Source organism: Homarus americanus, unplaced genomic scaffold, assembly GCF_018991925.1.
Source record: "Homarus americanus isolate GMGI-L3 unplaced genomic scaffold, GMGI_Hamer_2.0 scaffold30858, whole genome shotgun sequence".
Lineage (NCBI taxonomy): Eukaryota > Metazoa > Arthropoda > Malacostraca > Decapoda > Nephropidae > Homarus > Homarus americanus.
The window spans coordinates 2,759,986-2,787,839 of NW_024737697.1; the positions used below are offsets into that span (position 1 = coordinate 2,759,986).

At 40.7% G+C, this 27,854-nt stretch overlaps 1 protein-coding gene across 2 annotated transcripts in view; it reads right to left on the reverse strand.

The window, feature by feature from the left end:
* Window positions 1–27,854, reverse strand: part of LOC121873543 (NADPH oxidase 5-like) — a 99,467-nt gene that overhangs the window by 68,122 nt on the left and 3,491 nt on the right. For both annotated transcript variants that reach the window (XM_042377174.1, XM_042377176.1), the window contains exon 2: window positions 26,208–26,695. In XM_042377174.1, the coding sequence (XP_042233108.1) occupies window positions 26,208–26,227 (20 nt within the window). In that variant the 5' untranslated portion in view covers window positions 26,228–26,695. The remainder of the gene's footprint in view (window positions 1–26,207; window positions 26,696–27,854) is intronic.

A 27,854-nucleotide genomic window follows, 5' to 3' on the forward strand; every position in this document is an offset into this window, starting at 1 on the left:
CGGCACACACACACCCCCAGACCGGTAACAAATATCTAACCACCAGACCGTGTAATACATCACACCTCTAGACTGTAATAAGACACACCCTAGACTGCAATAAGACACACCTCAGACTGTAACAACAAGACGCACCACCAGACTGTAATAAGACACACCTCTAGACTGTACAAAGACACACCCCAGACTGTAATAAGACACACCTCTAGACTGTACATCACACCTGAGACTGTAAATAAGACGCACCTCTAGACTGTAATACACACCTCTAGACTGTAACAAGACACACCCCCAGACTGCAACAAAGACACAACCACCAAACTGTATGAAGAGCACCCCCAGACTGTAATAAGACACACCTCTAGACTGTAATAACACACACCTCTAGACTGTAATAACACACTCCTAGACTGTAATAAGACACACCTCTAGACTGTGTAATAAGACACACCCCTAGACTGTAATAAGACACACCCCTAGACTGTAACAAGACGTACCACTAGACTGTATACATGACACCCTAGACTGCAAATAAAGACACACACCCCAGAGACTGATAATAAGACGCACCACCAGACCTGTACAAGACACACCCTAGACTGCAAATAAGACACACCCCTAGACTGCATGCACACCCCCAGACTGCAAGATGCACCACTAGACTGTAACACACACCCTGACTGCAACAAGACGCACCACTAGGACTGTGTAATAAGCATACACCTCTAGACTGGCCAAGACACACCTCTAGACTGTAACAAGACACACCTCTAGACCTGTAACAAGACACACCTCTAGACTGTACATCACACCCCAGACCGTACAAGACACACCACTAGACCGTAAGACACACCTCTAGACCGTACATGCTAACTCTAGGACTGTAACAAGACGCACCACTAGACTGTAATAAGACACACCCATAGACTGTAATAAGACACACACCTCTAGACTGTAAAAAGACGCAACCACCAGGACTGTACAAGACACACCTCTGACTGTAATAGGACACACCTCTAGACTGTACAAGACACACCTCTAGACCGCAATAAGACACACCTCTAGACTGTACAAGAGACGCAACCACCAGACTGTAATAAGACACACCCCAGACCGTAATAAGACACACTTAGGACTGTAACAACAAGACGCACTACCAGACTGCACATGACACACCTCTAGACTGTAATAAGACACACCCTAGACTGCAACAAGACGCACCACTAGACTGTAATAAGACACCTCTAGACTGTAATAAGACACACCTAGACTGCAACAACAAGACACACCTCTAGACTGTAACAAGACACACCTCTAGACTGTAATAAGACACACCTCTAGATTGTGGGCCAAGACGCACCACCAGACTGTAATAAGACACACCTCTCAGACTGTAAATAACATCGCACCTCTAGACTGTATTAAGACACACCTCTAGACTGTGTAATAAGTATACACCCCTGCACTAAATAAGACACACCACTAGACTGTAATAAGACACACCCTAGACTGTAATAAGACACACCTCTAGACTGTAATAAGACACACCTCTAGACTGTACACACACACCTCTAGATCAAAATATCAATAACCTCTAGACTGTAATAAGACACACCACCAGACTGTACAAGACACACCTCTATAGACTGGGGTAACAAGCACACACCCCCAGACTGTATTAAGACACACCTCCAGACTTTGTACAAGCACACACCTCAGACTGTAACAAGACGCACCCACTAGACTGCACAAGACACACCTCTAGACTGCAACACACACACCACCACAGACTGTGGTAATAAGACACACCTCTAGACCGTACAAGACACACCTCTAGACTGTAACAAGCATCGCACCTCTGACTGTACAAGACACACCACTAGGACTGTAATACACACACCTCTAGACTGTAACAAGACACACCTCTAGACTGTAATAAGACACACCTCTAGACTGTAATAAGACACACCTCTAGACTGTAAACAAGAATAACCTCCCAGACCTGTAACAAGACACACCAATTAGACTGTAATAAGACACACCTCTAGACTGTAATAAGACACAACTCTCAGACTGCAAACAAGACACACCACTAGGACTCGTGTCATCTCCCTAGACTGTGGCTGGACAATAACTCTAGACTGTAACAAAGACAGACCTCTAGACCGTAATACATCACACCCTAGACTCGCAACAAGACGCACCACTAGGGACCGGGTAATAAGACACAACCTCTAGACTGCACAAGACACACCCCTAGTGACTGTAACAAGACACACCCCAGACTGTAAACAAAGACACACCTCTAGGACTGCAATAAGACACACCTCTAGACTGTACACAGCACAACCTCTAGACTGCAACAAGACAAACCACCAGACCGTAATAAGACACACCTCTAGACTGTAACAAGACACACCCTAGACTGCAATAAGACACACCTCTCAGACTGTACACATCACACCACCACAGACTGCAATAAGACACACCACTCAGACTGTACAAGACACACCACTAGACTGTAATAAGACACACCTCTAGACCAAAATACATCACACCACCAGACCAGCCAAGACACACCTCTAGACTGTAATAAGACCACACCTCTAGACTGTAATAAGACACACCTTAGACCGTAAATAAGACGCAACTACCAGACTGTAATAAGACACACCTCTCTAGACTGCATAAGACGCACCACTAGACTGTAATAAGACACACCCCAGACTGTTATAAGACACACCTCAGACTGTACAAGACACACCCCTAGACTGTAACAAGACACACCTCAGACTGTGGGCTAAGATGCACCTCTAGACTGTAACAAGACACACCTCTAGACTGTAACAAGACACACCTCTAGACCTGTACAAGACACACCTCTAGACTGTAATAAGACACACCCTAGACCAAAATAAGACACCTCTAGACTGTAACAAGACACACCCCTAGACTGTAACAAGACACACCTCTAGACTGTGGGCTAGCATCATTCAGACTGCACAAGACACACTCTAGACCGTAATACACACACCCCAGACTGTAATAAGACACACCCCCAGACTGTAATAACATCACACCCCAGACCGTACAAGACACACCCCAGACTGCAATACACACACCCCAGACTGTAACAAGACACACCTCTAGACCAAAGACACACCCTAGACTGTAATAAGACACACCCCTCTAGACTGTAACAAGACACACCCTAGACTGTACAAGACGCACCACCAGACTGCACAAGACACACCCCAGACTGTACAAGACACACCTCAGACTAGCTGAAGACGCACCACAGACTGTAATACACACACCTCTAGACTGTAATAAGACACACCTCTAGACTGTACAAGACGCACCACTAGACTACAAGGACACACCTCTAGACTGTACACACACCTCTAGACTGTAACAAGACGCACCAATGACTGTAATAAGACACACCTCTAGACTGTACAATATCACACCTCTAGACTGTATTATACGCACCCCAGACTGTAACAAGACGCACCACTAGACTGTACAAGACGCACCACTCAGACTGTAATAAAGACACACCTCTAGACTGTGCAATAAGACACACCCTAGACTGTAATAAGATCGCAACCACTAGACTGCAACAGCACCACTAGACTGTAATAAGACACACCCTAGACTGTAATAAGCACACACCTCTAGGACTGTACAAGACGCACCACTAGACTGTAACAAGACGCACCACTGACTGTAATAAGACACACCGTAATAAGACACACCTCTAGACTGTAATAAGACGCACCACTAGACTGTAACAAGACTTACCACAGACTGTACAAGACACACCTCTAGACTGTACAAGACACACCTCAGGACTGCAATAAGACGCACCACCAGACTGTAAATAAAGACGCACCACTGCACTGCACAAGACACAATTCCCAGACCGTACAAGACGCACCACTAGGACTGTAACAAGACGCACCACTAGACTGCAATACACACACCCCAGACCGTAATAAGACACCCCTCAGACCACAAGACGCACCACTGACTGTAAATATGGCTTGGATGATGGCTTGAGTGCTCTTGTTTTTTAAAGATTTGTATCATGTACAGACCTTGAGAATATAGATCTGCAGGTCTGTACAGTCATGTGATCTGGGTCATATTCTGTCTCCTCACCCTCCTCCCCTACGCCCTACATCTTAGAACACCCTCTCTCCATCCAATATTCCTTATTTCTCCCTTACCCACTAACTTATCCCCCTCCCCACACTCTTTTCCTTCTGTCACACACTCTTTTTACCTCTCACCCACTTTCCTTTCTTCCCTCTCATACACTGTCTTTCCCTTCCTCTCATCTTTTTTCCCTCCCTCTCACTCAATCTACATCCTTCCTTCTCATTCCCTCCCTCCCTCTTCCAGTTTACATCAGGTAATAAAGTGATCAAATAATAAGCTGATTGTGGTTGTCCAATAACATCTAGAACAAGTTTTTTTTTTTAGCGATTTTATTATTGCAGGTACGTGAGCTGGTTCAGAGGTCACCGGGCTGTTTAGGTGAGATTGACTGTTAGGCCCCACACCTCCTCCCCTCCCCAACTCAACACACACCTGTCCACATTCCAATGCTTAATGAGCATGAATGGGCCTGTATGTAGGTAGTGATGGATAACATAGATGGTGGATGAGGTAGATATAGGTGATGGTGGGTGATATGGATGTAAGAGGTAGTGGATGAGGTGGATGTAGATGGTAGGTGTGGGTATAGATGCGCCTGGCAGCCTTTACTGTGCGTGGTTCACTGTTCACACACGGGGTTCACTGTTCACACACGGGGTTCACCGTTCACACACACTTGGCTCACTATCAAACACAAGGTTAACTACTAATTACGGACCAATGTTAAGACACCGGGTTGGTATTTCATCGCTAGATTGAAGTGTTGGAGCACGAGGTTAACTTTTTATACACAAGGCCATTCATCATTTAGTGGTTGTAGAGCAGTTAGGGTTAAAGTTTCATCTATCAGTTAATCTGTCAATCAAGAAATCAGTGTACAGTTAAGGGCTTAATAATAATCACAAGATCAATGACAAAACAGTGAGGATCAATTAGTGGGGTAAATCACATTAGCAACAATACGGTTTAATAGAAAATACAAGTCGTGTAAAAATAAATAAAAAATAAAAAGTCTTTGATAGTCTAGAAAATATCTGTTTAAACCTGTTCAATATCTTATGACTTTTGAAACAATGAAAATACTGATGAAGAAATTTGAACTTGGGAATTAACATTAGCCTCTGCATGCTGGTCATATTTACAGTGATATAAAACACAAAAGTAAACTCACACCATAAAACACCTTAGCTGTTGAAGCACAGTAACGCATCATAATATTATCGACACAAACACGTGTAACAACCCACCCTTAGCCCAGAACTAGCCGGCGTCAGCCCCAGGAGAGAATTGTCTGGAGAGGCCTGGTTACAGTATTAAGACAGATAGCTAGATAGAGTGATAGATATTGCCAAATCCATTATCCTGGAAATCACTGAATATTTTTCCTTGTCCTAGCACTCATTAGTTCTTCACTTGGTAACAGCGGTTCTTCAAACACTGACCAAAATAACGAAAGATGAACTGACAGGCGAGGAGAGAACTTCTCAACACAGCGGGATAATGATCACAGCGTCTGAAGATATTATTGAAATTCCATTGGGAAAATTGACTCTGATAAAATATGCAATTTGTCTTCAATCGGTTACCAATCATGCGCACACACACACACACAAACACACACATTATATCAAACTAGTTTATATTGTGTGTAAGATGACAGTGGAAGGGGCAAACAATAATCTTGACGACCCTTTGATAACACGGGTGTAGGACGCCTTGGTTGGTTGGCCAGCCGAGTGAAAGGCGACGCCTTACAACACATCTCTTGCTGTTGCTGAGGCTGTTTGTGTTGTTATTTGTGCTTTGGTATTGTTGTTTGTGTTGATAGTGGTGTTGGTGTTGTTGTAATTGTTAGCTGTGGTATTAATAGATTATGTAGTTGTTAACAGGGAAAGTAGACCTCCCAAGAATGAGGAATGGTTGCCACAGCCACCTTCTGTACCATCACGCGTCAGAGAGAGAAGGCTGCTTAGGGCTGTGTTGAGGTAAACACGGGATGACCACATAGCTTGAAGCAGCATGACACAACAACACGTGGGGAATGTTTCATATATATCGATGATAGAGAAAAAACAATAAATAAATAGTAAAAATTATAGACAAATTAAAAATTCAAATAATCCCTAATTCTCATCATACCATGAGTCAGGTAATACAGTAAATTATTAAAGTGTGATTACGTAAGACAGGAACATTAAAACCTGGTCGTGTAAGAAACTTAAATATTAAGATACTGTCAGGTAAGATAATGACGTACTAATATATAATGATTTAAGCTAGTGAAGTAGTAAAACATGGTCAAGCAAGGGTAAAACCTAAGCCATAGTCCAGTAAAAAGTGAATCATTAAGACATGGTCAAGTAAGAAGTGAAACATAAAATACATGGTCAAGTAAGGTAGTGAAGCATTAAGACATGGTCAAGTAAGGTAGTGAATCATTAAGACATGGTCAAGAAGATAGTGAAACATTAAGACATGGTCAAGTAAGATTGTGAAACATTAAGACACGGTCAAGTAAGGTAGTGAAGCATTAAGACATGGTCAAGTAAGGTAGTGAAGCATTAAGACATGGTCAAGTAAGATAGTGAAACATTAAGACATGGTCAAGTAAGATTGTGAAACATTAAGACACGGTCAAGTAAGGTAGTGAAGCATTAAGACATGGTCAAGTAAGATAGTGAAACATTAAGACATGGTCAAGTAAGATAGTGAAACATAAAGACATGGTCAAGTAAGATAGTGAAACATTAAGACCTGGCAAAGTAAGGTAGTGAAACATTAAGACATGGTCAAGTATAGTGAAACATTAAGACATGGTCAAGTAAGATAGTGAAACATAAAGACATGGTCATAAGATAGTGAAACATTAAGACATGGTCAGTAAGATAGTGAAACATTAAGACCTGGTCATAAGGTAGTGAAACATAAGACATGGTCAAGTAAGGTAAACCTTAGCCATAGTCCAGTAAAAGTGAATCATTAAGACATGGTCAAGTAAGATAGTGAAGCATTAAGACATGGCTGTAAAATAGTGAAGCATTAAGACATGGTCATGTAAGATAGTGAAACAATAAGACATGGTCATAAGATAGTGAAACATTAAGACATGGTCAAGTAAGGTAGTGAAGCCTTAAGACAGGGTCAAGTAAGGTAGTGAAGCATTAAGACATGGTCAAGTAAGATAGTGAAACATTAAGACGTGGTCATGTAAGATAGTGAAACATTAAGACATGGTCAAGTAAGGTAGTGAAGCCTTAAGACATGGTCAGCAAGGTAGTGAAGCATTAAGACATGGTCAAGTAAGAAGGTGAAGCATTAAGACATGGTCATGTAAGATAGTGAAACATTAAGACGTGGTCATGTAAGATATTGAAACATTAAGACATGGTCAAGTAAGATAGTGAAACATTAAGACACGGTCAAGTAAGGTAGTGAAGCATTAAGACATGGTCAAGTAAGATAGTGAAACATTAAGACATGGTCAAGTAAGATAGTGAAACATAAAGACATGGTCAAGTAAGATAGTGAAACATTAAGACCTGGTCAAGTAAGGTAGTGAAACATTAAGACATGGTCAAGTAAGGGTAAAACCTTAAGCCATAGTCCAGTAAAAAGTGAATCATTAAGACATGGTCAAGTAAGATAGTGAAGCATTAAGACATGGTCAAGTAAAATAGTGAAGCATTAAGACATGGTCATGTAAGATAGTGAAACAATAAGACATGGTCATGTAAGATAGTGAAACATTAAGACATGGTCAAGTAAGGTAGTGAAGCCTTAAGACATGGTCAAGTAAGGTAGTGAAGCATTAAGACATGGTCAAGTAAGATAGTGAAGCACAAGACATGGTCATGTAAGATAGTGAAACATTAAGACATGGTCAAGTAGGTAGTGAAGCATTAAGACATGGTCAAGTAAGATAGTGAAACATTAAGACGTGGTCATGTAAGATAGTGAAACATTAAGACATGGTCAAGTAAGGTAGTGAAGCCTTAAGACATGGTCAAGGTAGTGAAGCATTAAGACATGGTCAAGTAAGATAGTGAAACATAAAGACATGGTCAAGTAAGATAGTGAAATAAACACCTGGTCAAGTAAGATATTGAAACATTAAGACATGGTCAAGTAAGATTAGGAAACATTAAGACACGGTCAAGTAAGGTAGTGAAGCATTAAGTCATGGTCAAGTAAGATAGTGAAACATTAAGACATGGTCAAGTAAGATAGTGAAACATAAAGACATGGTCAAGTAAGATAGTGAAACATTAAGACCTGGTCAAGTATATAGTGAAACATTAAGACATGGTCAAGTAAGGAAAACCTAAGCCATAGTCCAGTAAAAAGTGAATCATTAAGACATGGTCAAGAAAGATAGTGAAGCATTAAGATAATGGTCAAGAAAATAGTGAAGCATTAAGACATGGTCATGTAAGATAGTGAAACAATAAGACATGGTCATGTAAGATAATGAAACATTAAGACATGGTCAAGTAAGAGGAAGCCTAAGACAGGGTCAAGTAAGGTAGTGAAGCATTAAGACACGGCAAGTAAGATAGTGAAACATTAAGACGTGGTCATGTAAGATAGTGAAACATTAAGACATGGTCAAGTAAGGTAGTGAAGCATTAAGAGCATGGTCATAAGATAGTGAAACATTAAGACGTGGTCATGTAAGATAGTGAAACATTAAGACATGGTCAAGTAAGGTAGTGAAGCCTTAAGACATGGTCAAGTAAGGTAGTGAAGCATTAAGACATTGGCAAGATAGTGAAACATTAAGACATGGTCAAGTAAGATAGTGAAACAATAAGACATGGTCATGTAAGATAGTGAAACATTAAGACATGGTCAAGTAAGGTAGTGAAGCCTTAAGACAGGGTCAAGTAAGGTAGTGAAGCATTAAGACAGGTCAAGTAAGATATGAAACATTAAGACGTGGTCATGTAAGATAGTGAAACATTAAGACATGTCAAGTAAGGTAGTGGAAGCATTAAGACATGGTCATAAGATAGTGAAACATTAAGACGTGGTCATGTAAGATAGTGAAACATTACATATGGTCAAGTAAGAAGTGAAGCATTAAGACATGGTCAAGTAAGGTCGTAACATTAAGACATGGTCAAGTAAGATAGTGAAGCATTAAGACATGGTCATGTAAGATAGTGAAACATTAAGATGGTCATGTAAGATAGTGAAACATTAAGACATGGTCAAGTAAGATTGTGAAACATTAAGACACGGTCAAGTAAGGTAGTGAAGCATTAAGACATGGTCAAGTAAGATAGTGAAACATAAGACATGGTCATAAGATAGTGAAACAAGATGAGAGTGAAACATTAAGACATGGTCAAGATAGTGAAACATTAAGACATGGTCAAGTAAGATAGTGAAACATTAAGACATGGTCAAGTAAGATAGTGAAACATTAAGACATGGTCAAGTAAGATTGTGAAACATTAAGACATGGTCATAAGGTAGTGAAGCATTAAGACATGGTCCAAGTAAGATAGTGAAACATTAAGACATGGTCAAGTAAGAGTGAAACATTAAGACATGGTCAAAATAAGATATAGTGAAACATTAAGACGTGGTCATGTAAAGATAGTGAACATTAAGACATGGTCAAGTAAGATAGTGAAACATTAAGACATGGTCAAGTAAGATAGTGAAACATTAAGACATGGTCAAGTAAGATAGTGAAACATTAAAGACATGGTCCAAGTAGATAGTGAAACATTAAGACATGGTCAAGTAAGATAGTGAAACATTAAGACGTGGTCATGTAAGATAGTGAAACATTAAGACATGGTCAAGTAAGGTAGTGAAGCATTAAACATGGTCAAGTAAGATAGTGAAACATTAAGACGTGGTCATGAATAGTGAAACATTAAGACATGGTCAAGTAAGGTAGTGAAACATTAAGACATGGTCAAGTAAGATAGTGAAACATTAAGACATGGTCATGAAGATAGTGAAACATTAAGACATGGTCAAGTAAGATAGTGAAACATTAAGACGTGGTCATGTAAGATAGTGAAACAATAAGACATGGTCATGTAAGATAGTGAAACATTAAGACATGGTCAAATAGGTGATGAAGCCTTAGACATGGTCAAGTAAGGTAGTGAAACATTAAGACATGGTCAAGTAAGATAGTGAAACATTAAGACGTGGTCATGTAAGATAGTGAAACAAAGACATGGTCAAGTAAAGATAGTGAAACATTAAGACGTGGTCATGTAGATAATGAAACAATAAGACATGGTCATGTAAGATAGTGAAACATTAAGACATGGTCAAGTAAGATAGTGAAGCCTTAGACATGGTCAATGAGTAGTGAAACATTAAGACATGGTCAAGTAAGATAGTGAAACATTAAGACATGGTCATGTAAGATAGTGAAACAATAAAGACATGGTCATGTAAGATAGTGAAACATTAAGACATGGTCAAGTAAGATAGTGAAACATTAAGACATGGTCAAGTAAGGTAGTGAAACATTAAGACATGGTCAAGTAAGATAGTGAAACATTAAGACGTGGTCATGTAAGATAGTGAAACATTAAGACATGGTCAAGTAAGGTAGTGAAGCATTAAGACATGGTCAAGTAAGATAGTGAAACATTAAGACGTGGTCATGTAAGATAGTGAAACATTAAGACATGGTCAAGTAAGGTAGTGAAACATTAAGACATGGTCAAGTAAGATAGTGAAGCATTAAGACATGGTCACGTAAGATAGTGAAACATTAAGACATGGTCGTAGTAAGATAGTGAAACATTAAGACATGGTCAGTAAGATAGTGAAACATTCAGACATGGTCATGTAAGAATATGAAACATTAAGACATGGTCAGTAAAGATAGTGAAACATTAAGACATGGTCAAGTAAGATAGTGAAACATTAAGACGTGGTCATGTAAGATAGTGAAACATTAAGACATGGTCAAGTAAGATCGTCAAGCATTAAGACATGGTCATGTAAGACAGTGAAACATTAAGACATTATCAAGTAAGATAAAGAATTATTAAGACATGGTCAAGTAAGATAGTGAAACATTAAGAAATGGTCAAGTATGACTGACGTATGTGTTAAGACATAGTCTGGTATGACAGATGAGCTAAGATATGGTCAGGTGTAGGCGATATGCTAAGACATGATCATATATGACGGAATATATTAAGACATTGTTATATAAGACAGATGTGTTAAGACATGGTCAGGTATGATAGATATATTAAGACATGGTCATATACGACAGATGTGTTAGACATGGACAAGTATGACTAGTGTATTAAGACATGGTCAGGTATGATAGATATATTTAGATGGTTCAAGCTCACACTTGTCTCAGCCATGTCAATATTGTTATTATTGGCCAGTCTGTATCTGTTTCTTCTGGGTAAATATAACGCCTCAATATCAATATTAATATCAAGACATGGTCAGGTGTGACAGCTGTGCCATGATTATGTCAAGTACGAGAAATGTGATAAGTCATGATCAGTATGACAGATGTGATAAGTCATGATCATGTATGAGAGATGTGTTAAGACATGGTCAAGTATGACAGATGTGTTAAGACATGGTCGAATGACAGATGTGTTAAGACATGGTCAAGTATGACAGATGTGTTAAGACATGGTCAAGTATGACAGATGTGTTAAGACATGGTCAAATATGACAGATGTGTTAAGACATAGTCAATTATGACAGATGTGTTAAGACATGGTCAAAAGTATGACAGATGTGGTCAAGAAGTATGACAGATGTGTTAAGACATGGTCAAGTATGACAGATATGTTAAGACATGGTCAAGTATGACAGATGTGTTAAGACATGGTCAAGTATGACAGATGTGTTAAGACATGGTCAGAAGTATGACAGATGTGTTAAGACATGGTCAAGCTTGACAGATGTGTTAAGACATGGTCAAGTATGACAGATGTGTTAAGACATGGTCAATATGACAGATGTGTTAAGACATGTCAAAATATGACAGATGTGTTAAGACATGGTCAATTATGACAGATGTGTTAAGACATGGTCAAGTATGACAGATGTGTTAGATGGTCAAATCAGACAGATGTGTTAAGACATGGTCAAAGTATGACAGATGTGTTAAGACATGGTCAGAAATATGACAGATGTGTTAAGACATGGTCAAGTATGACAGATGTGTTAGACATGGTCAAATATGACAGATGTGTTAGACATGGTCAAAGTATGACAGATGTGTTAAGACATGGTCAAGTATGACAAGATGTTAAGACATAATGTATGAGAGATGTGTTAAGACATGGTCATGTATGAGAGATGTGTTAAGACATGGTCAGGTATGACAGATGTTAAGTCATGATCAAGTATGACAGATGTTAAGACATGGTCATGTATGACAGATGTTAAGACATGGTCAAGTATGACAGATGTGTTAAGTCATGCCCAAGTATGACAGATGTGTTAAGACATGGTCATGTATAACAGATGTAAGTCATGCTCAGTATGACAGATGGGTAAGTCATGATCAAGACGACAGATGTGTTAAGTCATGATCATGTATGAGAGATGTGTTAAGACATGGTCAGGTATGACAGATGTGTTAAGTCATGATAAGTATGATAGATGTGTTAAGACATGGTCATGGCGAAGATGTTAAGTCATGATCAGTATGACAGATGTGGTAAGTCATGATCAGTATGACAGATGTGTTGTCATGATGATGTATGAGGATGTTAAGACATGGTCATGTATGACAGGTGTTGTCATGCTCAGTACGACAGATGTGGTACGTCATGATCAAGTATGACAGATGTGTTAAGTCATGATCATGTATGAGAGATGTGTTAAGACATGGTCAGGTATGACAGATGTGTTAAGTCATGACAAGTATGACAGATGTGTTAAGTCATGATCAGTATGACAGATGTGGTACGTCATGATCAGTATGACAGATGTTAAGTCATGATGATGTATGAGAGATGTGTTAACACATGGTCAGGTATGACAGATGTGAAGACATGGTCATGACAGATGTGTTAAGTCATGATCAAGTATGACAGATGTTGTCATGATCATATGACAGATGTGTTAAGACATGGTCAAGTATGACAGATGTGTTGTCATGATCAAGCATGACAGATGTGTTAAGACATGGTCAGGTATGACAGATGTGTTAAGTCATGATCAAGTATGACAGATGTGTTAAGACATGGTCATGTATGACAGATGTGTTAAGACATGGTCATGTATGACAGATGTGTTAAGTCATGATCATGTATGACAGATGTGTTAAGACCTGGTCAAGTATGACAGATGTGTTAAGACATGGTCAGGTATGACAGGTGTGTTAAGTCATGATCAAGTATGACAGATGTGTTAGGCCTGGTCAAGTATGACAGGTGTGTCATGAAGTTCATGATCATGTATGAGAGATGTGTTAAGACATGGTCAAGTATGACAGATGTGTTAAGTCATGATCAAGTATGACAGATGTGTTAAGACCATGGTCATGTATGACAGATGTGTTAAGACATGGTCAGTATGACAGGTGTGTTAAGTCATGATCAAGTATGACAGATGTGTTAAGACATGGTCAAGTATGACAGATGTGTTAAGACATGGTCAAGTATGACAGATGTGTTAAGTCATGATCAAGTATGACAGATGTGTTAAGACCTGGTCAAGTATGACAGATGTGTTAAGACCTGGTCAAGTATGACAGGTGTGTTAAGTCATGATCATGTATGACAGATGTGTTAAGGCCTGGTCAAGTATGACAGGTGTGTTAAGTCATGATCATGTATGACAGATGTGTTAAGACCTGGTCAAGTATGACAGATGTGTTAAGACCTGGTCAAGTATGACAGGTGTGTTAAGTCATGATCAAGCATGACAGATGTGTTAAGACCTGGTCAAGTATGACAGATGTGTTAAGTCATGATCAAGTATGACAGATGTGTTAAGACCTGGTCAAGTATGACAGGTGTGTTAAGTCATGATCAAGTATGACAGATGTGTTAAGACCTGGTCAAGTATGACAGGTGTGTTAAGTCATGATCATGTATGACAGATGTGTTAAGACCTGGTCAAGTATGACAGGTGTGTTAAGTCATGATGAAGCATGACAGATGTGTTAAGACCTGGTCAAATATGATAGATGTGGTAATATTACTTCAGTCCTGACAAATGTGTTAAGACACAGGTATGGCAGATATGTTAAGATATTGTTAGTTATAACAGTTGTGTTAAGACATCGTCAATTATGATAGAGAGGAAATTGAAATATAGAGACAAGTAATAATAATAATAATACTTATGCTAATACTAATACAGTAATACTACTGCTAATACAGTAATACTACTACTACTACTACTACTTTTTTTTTTAAACGTGACCTCCAGCCTCCTCCAATAGCCACACCTTCGCCGCCATTTTATTACCTTAATATTAAATATCCTAATACACAAGTAGCTGTCCTACCTGTGTTGAATTAGTTGAGCCGCAAATCTATGCGGCATTCAGTGACTATTGCCTCATAGTCAATATCTGCAGCTGTTTTCGGCATTGGGGCAGAAGCTCTCGTTCCCCTGAGGCAGAGCAAAGCCGATCAAAGGAGAAAGAAAGACAGTCGACATCTCATCCAGGCTGTAACATAACTTCTGGGCTGCTGCTTCTGTTCGGAGATCACCTCCGCGAGTCTGGCGTAGAAACATCTTGCACTTGTTCCCATCCCACCAGAGGTTGTGAACACTAGAGGAGATCTCTCCCCATATGCCCTTATCTTGTCGTTCTTGTTCCTCCTGTGTGCAGTATCGAGAGCTAGGTTACGGTGACATGCGGCCATGGGATCAAAATCCTGATGTCGAAGAAAGCTCGCTGTCCCCGCCTCTAGAATCCTCGAGCACTGACCTCAACACGGGCTTCGTTAGATGTGTTTGAAGTCCTATGTTGGAAGATCTCACCGTCCAAAGGAAGGAACGTCTGTTCTACCATGACATCCTGGCAGATTTCCTTCAACATATTTGCTGTGAGGTCCCTTAGAGCAATGGCATCTGTAAATTCTTGTTTATTGAGACTGAAACCATTTGCCCTTATCGGTAACATAGTTAACCAGTTCGAGGCGCCCACCTCCTGCGCTATAGCTACTTTTTTTCCAAACTTTCTGGTACCTGCAGCAACAGTTGCTGCAGATTATCATTTTGGCAGTGCTGTCGTTCTGTCGTAATGGACCTACGAATCTTGTTTACTTCACTGGTATCCACCTCCCCTGTTGCGTTCTGGGCTATTATGTGGTCCGTGAGGACTGCCTTCAGCTTAAGTGAATTTTGATGTTCAGTGGCAGCAATCTCCTCTGGATTGGTTAGTCCCATACCTCCCAGTCTTGATGGAAGTGCAAGAAGTGATCTTTCTGCTGGGGTTAAGTGGGGGTGTTTTACTAATTTGGGAATGAAATTGACACTGATAGCTCCTTCCAGAGGGTGGAGGAGGGGTCCGATATCAGGGATAGTACGCATCAGGTAGTTCCAACGATGCTTGACTCCATGGGTGAATGCAGCAAAAGCCGCATGTGGCTCTGTGTTAGCAATCTCAGACAGAGCTTGGATTTCACTAACCCACTCATTCACCTTTCCCGCTACGTACTCGGTCTTGAAGTCTGTAGTGCCACTACTACTACTACTACTACTACTACTACTACTACTACTACTACTACTAATAATAATAATATTAATAATAATAATAATAATAATAACAATAATATACATTTCAGTATATACACATTTTACATAAAATTCCAATCTGGTTTAACAAAAAAAAGAAGAAGAAATTTAGCCCAGCAGACTTTCAACAGTAACCTTGACACACATATAACATAAGTTGATTTAATCTTCAAAGTCAATTTATAAAAAAAAAATATGTCAGTTGATGATTGAAATGTTTTGGTCAAATTAATTTTCAATGATAATCTTGACAAATAAGTATATATCTGACATGGTTTCAGTCTAATAGTTCGATCTTGACTGAAGAAGTGCCTGGCAACTTATCCTAACACATCAAGAAAAATACGCCCAATTATCTCAACAAACTCTCAATAACAAGCACATAAACCTATTTACTCTCGACAATCATTGTCAAACATAATTATAATCTCATCAAATATATAATAAAAAAGAAAAAGAGAAAGGTTGTTGAAAGAAATATTATAAAGAAAAAAGACCCTTTAGTGGAACAGGACAACGTATCCCACGCAAGTGTTGGAAAATGTCGTCTTCTGTACTTGTTGACTTGTGTGAACTGAGACATATATATATAACCTTGAGTGACCTTGTGCCGGCACCTGCCGCATTCCTCCTGCCTTCCCCTGTGCCTGGGTACGAAGTGACGATCTACCCTTTCTCTCGCTTTCTTTCAGGCTTTCTCTCTTCTTTTACTCTCAATCTGTCGCTCTCTTAATCGGTCTGTCTCTGCCTCCCCCCCCCCCACACACACACACATCTGTTGGTTAATTCCATTACAATTATGACTTAACGTATCACGCCACAACAGATGATGATGTAAAAATATCTAATTAATTTTTTTCCATCTGTGTCACTCATTTTAGGCCACGTTCACCTGTATGTTGTGTCTACCTGCTGCTAATTATACATCAGACACATTACCTGTAGATTAACTTGATTACTGTATGTTCGATTATTCAACTTGATAAATAATTGAGTATTTGTTACTTTACAAGGTATCGATCATCACATACATAACATATAGCAGGTGATAACTACTTACCTCCCCGTTGAACAGCACACGACGATAACTGTACACTCCTTATATCAGTTTATGGTCTAGTAGAAACTATATAGAAATCGGACCGAATTCGTTTAGTCCCTCAACGAATTGAACCTTTTTATTGGGATGTAAACTGCTCTATGCTTCAACTAATTTTATCTCTTAACTTCAAATATTAAGAATATATTCAACAAGCTAACTGGAACTATAATACAAAGATGGCGTCAAAACTGTAGAGAGACTTAATAACTACGTTTGTCATAATCCAGTTTATGTATAAGAACAACGATAGAAAAAAATAATTATTGCTGTCTTGAGCAGAATTCACAAAATTAATGAAAATAATCTTATATCTAAAAAAAAAAAAAGACCTAATTATCTGACTTAAAACATATATATATATATATATATATATATATATATATATATATATATATATATATATATATATATATATATATATATATATATATATATATATATAATAAAGGAAACGGGTAAAGAAAAGCAGGTAATATACTGTAGTTAACGATGATGATGACAATGATAATGATAATAAAAATAGTAATAATAATAAGACACCAGAAGACAAGAGCCGTCAGCGACAAAAATAACTCTTACAAACAGTAGATCTCAAGACAGTGTGAGAGACGCGACACACGTCCGGGGAAAGTGGCGAGTTAGACAGGAAGAGGCAATATGAGAGAGAGATTGAGATAGATACAGTGTTGCTTGAGGGAGTGTGAGAATGTGTGGACACTCTTGAATGACGTGTGTCAGTATTACGTGTAAGATGATGACCAATGTACTTCGTTTCTTATATATATATATATATATATATATATATATATATATATATATATATATATATATATATATATATATATATATATATATATATATATATATATCTTCCTGCTACTCCTCCCCCATTGCCACGCATCACGAGGGTGTTGGCCATACTTTAAAGACAAACTTATAATTTATAGTATATCCAGACCCATCATTTTCTAAGATAATTACGATGAATATTTCTTATAAATAAAAAACGTTTGAGGGCTATTAACTGGATGACATACAATAAATCATTAAATTAACGTATACAATGGTGCTAAACATTCAGTGACACGACCGAACGCCAGCAGTTAAGGTGTTGAAAATCGTTACTGGTTTAGTCACATGTTTTAAAAGGTAATTCTGCAGTATGTGTCGAGGAAAGAGTGAGTTAAAGGCAGTTTCCTTCATTAGAGAGATCATTATCTGTTAATGTAGCTCTGTAATGACTGTTAGATCAAGGTAAATGATGGGGTGGCAGGTGGCTATAGAGTGTTTCTTGGTGGCCGGCGTGATACTAACACCTGGTACAATAGATAGATAGATAAAATACTAATTAACAGCAGGTAGGGGTAAGAGAAACAGGTGATGGAGGGAATGTCTTCACCACACACACACCGACCTTCAGTAGTCTGTACACACGAGTCATAGTGTTGCAACTCCTCCTGCTTCTCACCCTCTGGCCCCTTCCCCTCCCCTCTCCTCCACCTTCTGGCCCAGTTCCCCCCTCCCCCTCACCTCCCTTGGCCCACTCCTCTCTACCCCTTCACACCCCCACCTGGTCACCATGGCAGTTCCAATAAGTTTAGGTAATCAACAACTGTGACTCACACATTTAAAAACAAATTTAAATATCTTACCAGGTATATTTTTTTAATATTTTTTTTTTCTACAGGAGTGAAACAAATTCTCCTACAATGCTTGATAAGAGCTTTAACAGCTACTCCTCTATCTATCTATCTATCTATCTATGTGTGTGTGTGTGTGTGTGTGTTGCCTATGCTTATGCCGAAGTCATAGCCCTCAGGTAGTCACCCACAAAAGTCCCGTAGCCTCTCCTCCTGAACCACGAATCCTGAAATTCAGACTCGTGAACCCGAAGCAGTAGACACTGATGCATTATTCTGTCCATAAATGCTTCGGATTCACGAGTCTGAATCTCAGGGTTCGTGGTTCAGGCTACAGGACTTTGGTGGGTGACTGTACGTAAGCCACTCGTAACATGTCCTGATAATGTTAACTGCTTGCTGTCCGTTAACAACGTCTTAATCCAGCTTACAATTTCTCCTCTAGCGCTATCAGCAGCTTTGATGAAGTTTGAGTAAATATTCGTGACCATTGTTAAATGCTAGAAACGCACTTTTTAAGATGAAAAGAAATTTGTCAAGTACGAAAATGTCTTCAAATAAACCCATGATGAGAGACATAAATTAATTTGTGCCTCGGCGTGATTACAAGTGATAGTAGACTGTTTAGCATTGGATGTTAAATCGGTATTATCAATCCTCTACGATTCTGGCATAACGGCCGATTTTAGTGACTTACTGAACAAATTGTTCAATGGACTAAAAGTATTTCTTTACTTTCCCTTAAGTGTATAAAACTATATGTTTAATTCCTGAGCTTTAGGGAAGACACCATTGAGAGGGTGAGGTACTCGTCACCAGGTACTGTACCTCGCGTCACTCACCAGGTAGTGTATACAGTACCTCAACAACAGGTGGTGAGGGTGGGGTCTGCCACGTGGCTACTGTCACAAGCCCTGAATTCTGGCTCTCATAATACACCCCTTAGACAGATAGACAGACTGACAGACAGATAGAAAGACAGGCAATACTTATTTGATAAATGTCTACATCTTATTCATCAAATAAAAATTTAAGTAACTTTTCCCTGGACGACACAGTGGCAAGAACACGCCTGACGTCACAGACCCTCTTCTGACTTACTCGTATTTTCCTCCAGGATGAAAGACAATATCATACAACTTAACGAAAAGAAAAGAGTGATACAGAATAAATAATAAAACTTATTTTGAAGAAGCTGAATCTAGTTTTCCTTATTCTACCGTATGTGAATAAGTTATGTTTTCCAAGTAGAAATTTTAGCAATCTTGTCTGTCCTATAAAACATAGTCACTCTTGGCCCGCGGCAAGTTGCCTGAAGGAGGAGGCCAGGCCAGCACATCCTCTCGTTCCATTGTGCTGACGGCTAACAAAAATCTTAACGTTTGCTTTGTTCACTGACGTCTATAATTTGTTTTTGTTAAGACATTTTACCCGTATAAAACGCAGGTACAGTGTGTGTGTAATTTGTGTTGCGGCGTCTCATATTGTACGCGTGTCAGTCATCCGTCTTTGTTGTTGCGTTAGTATAGTGCACGAGTGTTTGTAATCCGTTCTTATTGTGGCGTTTTTTGTAGAGTTCTTGTGTCAGTCATCCGTCTTTGTTGAGGTGCTTGTAAAGTACACGACTGCCTATAAATCGGTCTTGTCTCGGCGTTTCTTTACTATATATGTATATATCTTGTCCATCTCTGTTATTGTGATTTTATAGAACACTGGTGACTGTAATCCATATTTATCGTGTCCCTTAATAACATACTAACGGCTGTAATTTGGTGCTTCCCCCTGTTTATATGATACGAGGGTAGGGATAATCAGTGTCTTGTCTAATAGCTTACAAATGTTGATGGACTAGTATTGCTAAGACCTTGTTACAAGACACTCTAACGGACCTCAGTTGTTAAAGCGCGGTAAAGTCAACGTCAAGGGTAGGTGTTGAAAATGAACGAGGGGCGGAGAGGGTGTAGGTACTATAGAAAATGGCAGTAAATAACAAGATATTTATCCTACTGCACTTCCATAAGTAATCGCTCATATGAGTCCATGCTCACAAGCGAACCACCCAATTTCACCTCCATATAAGGAAATAGTCCTTTGAAGGGGCTATTTTAGTGACAGGTCTCCCGATTGTCTTACGTTCCGGTAATTCGCCATCGTCACGGAACGGCGGTGGCAGCTGTGCATGACTCGTTCACTTGTCATGCACGTGACAAAGAAGGTCACACCGTCACCCTAGTAAAGACATGTCATGCCTGTTATAAAATCACTAAAATCGGACATTGTCATTTTCTTTTGCGAAATTTATGTCAATTTCCGCTGTATGCATGGCTGAAGGGAGGGAGGGAGGGAGGGTCAGGCATATACTGGTGGTACAATCATGCGGAGAGAGAGAGAGAGAGAGAGAGAGAGAGAGAGAGAGAGAGAGAGAGAGAGAGAAAGATAGACAGAGAGAGAGAGAGAGAGAGAGGAGAAAGATAGACAGAGAGACAGAGAGAGGGAGAGACAGAGAGAGAGACAGAAAGATAGACAGAGAGAGACAGAAAGATAGACAGAGAGAGAGAGAGAGATAGAGACAGAGAGAGACAGAGAGAGACAGAGAGGAAAGAGAGAGAGACATGAGAGAGAGACAGAAGAGAGACAGAGATAGAGAGAGACAGAGAGAGGAGAGAGAGAGAGAGAGAGAGAGACAGAGAAGAGAGACAGAAGATAGACAGAGGAGAGACAGAAGATAGAGAGACAGAGGAGACAGAGAGAGAGAGAGAGAGATAGAGAGAGAGAGAGAGAGAGAGACAGAGAGACAGAGGGGAGAGAGAGAGAGAGACAGAAGATAGACAGAGAGAGAGAGAGAGAGAGAGAGACAGAAAGAGAGACAGAGAGAGAGAGAGAGAGAGAGAGAGTTGCAGCATAAAAACAAAACTGCCTCTGAAAACGTGGGTGGTGGTGGAGGGTGGGGAGCATCTCAGTGTAGCCAGTCTGCTGGAGGTCAAGACACAACTTTCAGGGTTGGTGGACCGTCGTTGGTACCACTGACAACCCCCACTTGGCCTGCCAGGACTGTTGTTAATGTTGAAATATATCTATATATATATCCCTTAGCTTATACGCTTTTCTTCGGTTGTTATGGCAGAAATAGGCATAGTGCGCGCGCGCGTGTGTGTGTGTGTGTGTGTGTGTAAGAGAGAGAGAGAGAGAGAAGAGACCCATGACGAACATTCCTAAAGCTTCGTGTCAATTTTAATGGACCTACAGTAATGATAGACTCTTATCGCCAGTCAGCAGCCATATTTATGTTGCACGTACAGTACACTTAAGTAAATAAGATACTTCTTAACATCCCTAAAAAGAGTTAAAAATTAATTTCGAAACCTTTGACAAAGTTTCTTGCATTTCCTTTCTGACAAAACTGTGATGTGACAAAACTACCGATAATGATAGCTGAATTGTGTGAATGTTGTAAGTTGTGATTTGGAGGCATAATGGCGTCGTTACCAAACTGCGACTCAACTATCTTTATTTTTTGTATCCACACTCACGAGAAAATATATTAACGTAGAGATAATTGAGTGTCAGGGGTAAGGAGTCACCTACACTGAGCGAGGCATCGGGTACGTGAAGCCCCAGAGCGCAGAGTAATAAATGAAGAAAAAAAGAAGATTTAATTCCAGCAACGAAAATAAATACAGGTAGAAGAAGGAGAAGGACACATAAAGGAGAGAGAGGGAGAGAGGACATAATAAGGAGACTGAAACAGAAGAAGCAGTATACACAAGAGGAGAGATATAGTGACCGGAAAATAAGCAAGAAAGACGAAAAACAACATGAGAACATTAACAGTGAAGATATTGAAGAAGGAGGAGGCAAGAACTAAGGAAACACCAGGAGAGGAAAGAAAGAGGGATTAGAGGGGAAAAATGGGGGAGGAAAAGTGATGGTTGGCGAGAGAACCAAAAATAAACTGTTTCTAGTCAGTACAGAGATGAGTAAAAGTCGATCTGTATCCGAGTCAGCCAAAAACAGCTTACGGGAAAAAAAATATGAAAGACGTCAAATAATTATTGCAAGCTTAAAAAAATAGAAAGGTATACAAGGTAACATAAAACCAGATTGTGTTATTACAGGGATCAGTCAATCCAGCTATTTTTCTTTGATATCAATTCCCGAGGATCTGAAACCAAGAGTAGGTATTTATAGAGAAGAAACGGGGTCTCTCTCTCTCTCTCTCTCCCAACTGTTTATTACTGTTCTTCTCTTCTATCCTGTGGTGACGTTTACTTTGAGGTAACTTCTATGTACCACTATAGATCAGTGGTTCATTTTAATCTGAAGCAAGAGATCAACAAGGTCACACTATCCATCAACTAGCCGAAGTCAACAGTTATGCAGCAATGGTACATACTATTTAGGTATGAAAAATAAAGAATGCGGTCAAACCTTGTACAGTAGACAGGCCAAGAAAGAATTTGTTCTCGCTGTCATATTTCCGCTTCCTTATATTATTTATGTTGACTCTCTCCTGCCATGAATACTTTAATATATTATACACGAGCTGATAAACAATGAGTGTATTCTTCGGCACATATACTGTACAGTAACGAGGAGGTAATATTTACAGGTGTTGGTGAACACATATCGTTTAGGAGTCACTCAATTGCTGTAAATTTCGTAAATACACTTCACTGTAAACTTCACTCATACTCCCTCATATACTGTACATTCACACACTACACCCTCGCCCGCTCACCCACCCTCCTCCCACTTCTTCTTCATCCACTCATCCTTCACTCGCTCATCCTTCACCTCCCCCTCCTTCACCCACCCCTCCTCCAACTTCTTCTTCATCCACTCATCCTTCACTCGCTCATCCTTCACCTCCCCCTCCTTACCCCTCCTCCACTTCTTCTTCATCACCCTTCCTCGCTCATCCTTCACCTCCCTTCCTTCCCCTCCTCCAACTTCTTCTTCATCCACTCATCCTTCACTCGCTCATCCTTCACCTCCCCCTCCTTCACCCACCCCTCCTCCAACTTCCCTCCTTCACTCACCACCAAGAGGGGAAATGCGAGTCAGTAAACTAACTTGGGTAAGCCACACAATTTCTAAGTTACTGCCACACTAACACCATACTCACACCACACTCACACCTCCACACACCTCACCACACACTCACACACACACACACACACTCACACCACACTCACACCTCCCACACACACACACACTCACACCTCCCACACACACCTCCACAACAAACACACATACACACACTTACAACTCCGCCATACATACTCACGCCTTCACCACACACACTCAAACCTCCACCATACACACACACATACACACACTCACACATCCGCCACACCACCACACTTATACCACAACACACACTATCACCACCACACTCATACTTGCACAGTCATGCAGAACTGGCTGTTGTAAATGTGTCTGTAATAATAATTAACTGCTTATTGAAAGAGCATGGCAGCCAAAAGGCTGTGTGTGTGTGTGTGTGTGTGTGTGTGTGTGTGTGTGTGTGTGTGTGTGTGTTTGTTATTATGTATGTTCTCTATGAAATTATATATTTATTTATTTATTCATTTATTTCCACACACACACACGCACATATACACGAGCGCGCACTGCATGGTCACCAACACCCCGCGTCACGTCGCCTCATTTATTACGTTGCGTCACTCCCTCTGTTACGAATGTCGAGCGAGGAACCTTGTCAACAGTGTGGAGGCGACCTTACCCTGGCCCGGCGTGTTGCTTCACTCCTCACCATTATACAGTAACAATATCGGTCACTGCTCACCGCACGCTCTCTACATGACGGTGTCCTCTTATGGCGGGGAAGATGTTGGCAGCTTATAATAGCCAGCGCGGTAACATCGAGGTCAGGGAGTAACGCTGGGGAGGAAAACACCAGTCCGCCGTCAGGTATTAAACGTTCCTTATTAGGTAAACTGACTTTTGTCAACAGTTGTTCACTGGAATTATTTTTGAAACACGAGTTATAATGTAGTTGGGTTGTTTCGTACATTAAAATTTTATTAATATAATGAATATTAGGTTTAAATTTGATACAAATTTGTCTTAAATTGTCGTATACAACAAAGTAATTACTTTTAAAACATGTGTTTTGATTTATACAAGTGTGTTAAGCAAACACAAATATACTCACTAAATCAAAGAGAACACTAATGAACTTACATTTGGTTTTTAAACATTAGGAAAATAATGTAAACCCTCTTGACTAAACCTTCCATAAACCAGTTTCCTTTTTTAACGTGTTGATGACGTCATAAGTAACATAAGCTGATGAGAGTTGTAAAAACAAATACAGTCAGCAGGTGTGTTGATGACGTCATAAGTAACAGAAGCTGATGGGAGTTGTAAAAACAAATACAGTCCGCAGGTGTGTTGATGACGTCATAAGTAACATAAGCTGATGAGAGTTGTAAAAACAAATACAGTCAGCAGGTGTATGTGTTACTGTGGGTAAAGAAACATATGACGGTGATAGTCACGGCTGGCCGGCTCTTGATATTTAACATACTGTAATTTAACCTTTTGATGGAGAATTGTAAAATCAAGGTAAAGCTAAAAAGCTTTGAAGGGCAGTTTTAACCGAATACGTTAATTAAAACTGAAGGTCTACCTGCCAGGTAATAGTAATTATAGTCAATTATTAAAGAATTATTGTATTTAGAAAACAATGTAGAAATATATTAATAAACTAAAGGGCGATAGATAAACATAGATGCGTTAATGCTTTATATGTAGTAGACTATACAGAGCCTACAGTGAAAGTGGGTTCCATAGACAGTTCCCGTATGGGGCAGACAAGATACCTTCGTTGATAAAATACAATGAATGAGGGCAGAGGCACAGGGGCCTAAGGCACTATCTTGTGTTGTTTACTAAATACTGTAGAAGACAGAGATATTTGGTCTTGATTTCCGCCACGGGAGGCGTAAGAACTGTATATCGCCTCGGTTAGTGTTGTGGACAGGTGATCATCGATCTGTTCTACTGGCCCGTGTTTGATCCCCTGATATACCCAGCAGGTTCATAAGACAGTTGTGCTCACAAGATCGTGTAAAAAAAATCGACCATGTGACTTTACACCAAACTGACAGACATCTTGGTTACTACGAGGAGGGGGGGGGGGGTTACGTGTGGGGATATATGGCTCTTGGAAAGAATCTTTGGAGGCCGGTGGAGGGGTAATGTTAGCCCCCCCCCCCCCAAACAGAGACAATTTTTCCGCCAATAGCTTTGGAGACGATGAGTCGACTGAAGAGAATTTCACATTTGAAAAACTGAAGATGGTTGAAATGGTTATTTCATCCATTAATGGTCGATATATTAGTGGAGTTGTGTATTATAACACAGTAGATATTATCCTTTAATTTATCAACATACAGTGCTAGGTTCTATCACCACCTTATTCTTACGCTTACAGAAAACACGATAACACTTACTTGCGTGTTGAAACAGACAATGTTAGTAATACCTTCTCTCATAACGAGTACAAACATGGATGAATAAGAATACAATAAAAAATTTGAAATGCATTCACTTACTTTGACTCTTTCCGCATCATCTTGACGTTTTCTGATGTTGGTAGTGGCGTTAGTGATGGTAGTAGTTGTTGTTGCTTTGGTAGTACTGATGTTCCACACGAAGGTCAGTCCTGCATGGCCTTCTTGAGAGCACCTTCACCGCCGGTTGCTGACACACACACACATGCCACTACCGTCAAGCACTTCAATAACTTCAAATTAACACTTTATTCTCTTTCTCTCTTTTCTTCTCAAATTTTCACGCTCTTTATCTTTCCTTCATTTGCGTAAACTTATATGTACACGTATAAATTTCCTCTCAATAATACGAGGTAAAATAATTCAATGGTCGCTTGAGGGTAGTCGTGCACGCAAGGTAAACTCTGACCGGAGAAAAGGCGACTTTTTACATTGTTTGGTCACTGTAAACTATTAATGAACTTTTCCTTCTCAATATCTCTCTCTCAGATCTAAAGAGGAAACACAGCAGCTGGCGCGTCACTCGAAAGCTGGAAGAGAAGAGACGCGAGACTGTGAGGCAGATGTTTGTGGTGATTACAGAATATCCCACTCTTATTACTGGATGATTGCTGAAGAAGTCAACCTCCTGTATCTATTTGACTTGTGAATTAAATACATAACCAACAGGTCTGGGGAGGAGTGAGTAGGCAGCTGGGGAGGAGGGAGTTGACAGCTGAGGAGGAGGGAGATGACAGCTGGGGAGGAAGGAGTAGACAGCTGGGGAGGAGGGAGTAGACAGCTGGGGAGGAGGGAGTAGACAGCTGGGGAGGAGGGAGTAGACAGCTGGGGAGGAGGTGGGAGAGACAGCTGGGGGAGGAGGGACAGTTGACAGCTGAGGAGGAGGTTGACAGCTGGGGAGGAAGGAGTAGACAGCAGTTGGGGAGAGGAGTAGACAGCTGGGAGGAGGGAGTGGACAGCTGGGAGGAGGAGTTGACAGCTGGGGAGGAGGAGAGACAGCTGAGGAGGAGGAGTTGACAGCTGGGGAGGAGGGAGTTGAGAGGTGAATAATTGTAAAGAGTTACATAATGTTCCACACACAGAGTGGGGCTATGGGTGAGGAGGGCGGGGAGGGGTGGGGTTAGTCAGAGAGGTAAGTGATGGGGGTTGGTGGGAGGGAGGAGGGTGGGGAGGGAGGAGGTTGGAGGGAAAGTGGGAGGGAGGGAGGGAGGAGGGAGGGAGGGAGGGAGGGAGGGGGGAGGGAGGGAGGTGGAGGGAGAGTGGGAGGGGAGGGAGGGAGGGAGGAGGGGAGGCAGGAGGGAGGGAGGGAGGGTGGGAGGGAGGAGGAGGGAGGAGGGAGGGTGGGGAGTGGGAGGGAGGAGGGAGGGGAGGGAGGGTGGGAGGGAGGTTGGAAGGTGGGAGGGAGGGAGGGAGGGTGGGAGGGGGAGGAGGGAGAGGGAGGGAGGAGGGAGGGGTGGGAGGGAGGGAGGGTGGGGAGGAGAGGGGAGGAGGGAGGGTGGGAGGGAGAGTGGGAGGGAGGGTGGGAGGGAGGGAGGGAGGGAGGGTGGAAAGGAGGGAGGGACGGAGGGAGGGAGAGGACTAAGGAGGGATGAACGGAGAGAGGGAGTGGGAGTAAGGATGCCGGGAGGTGGGAGTAAGGAAGGGGAGAAGGAGAGAGGGACTGGTAGTAAGGAGGATGGGAAGGAGAGA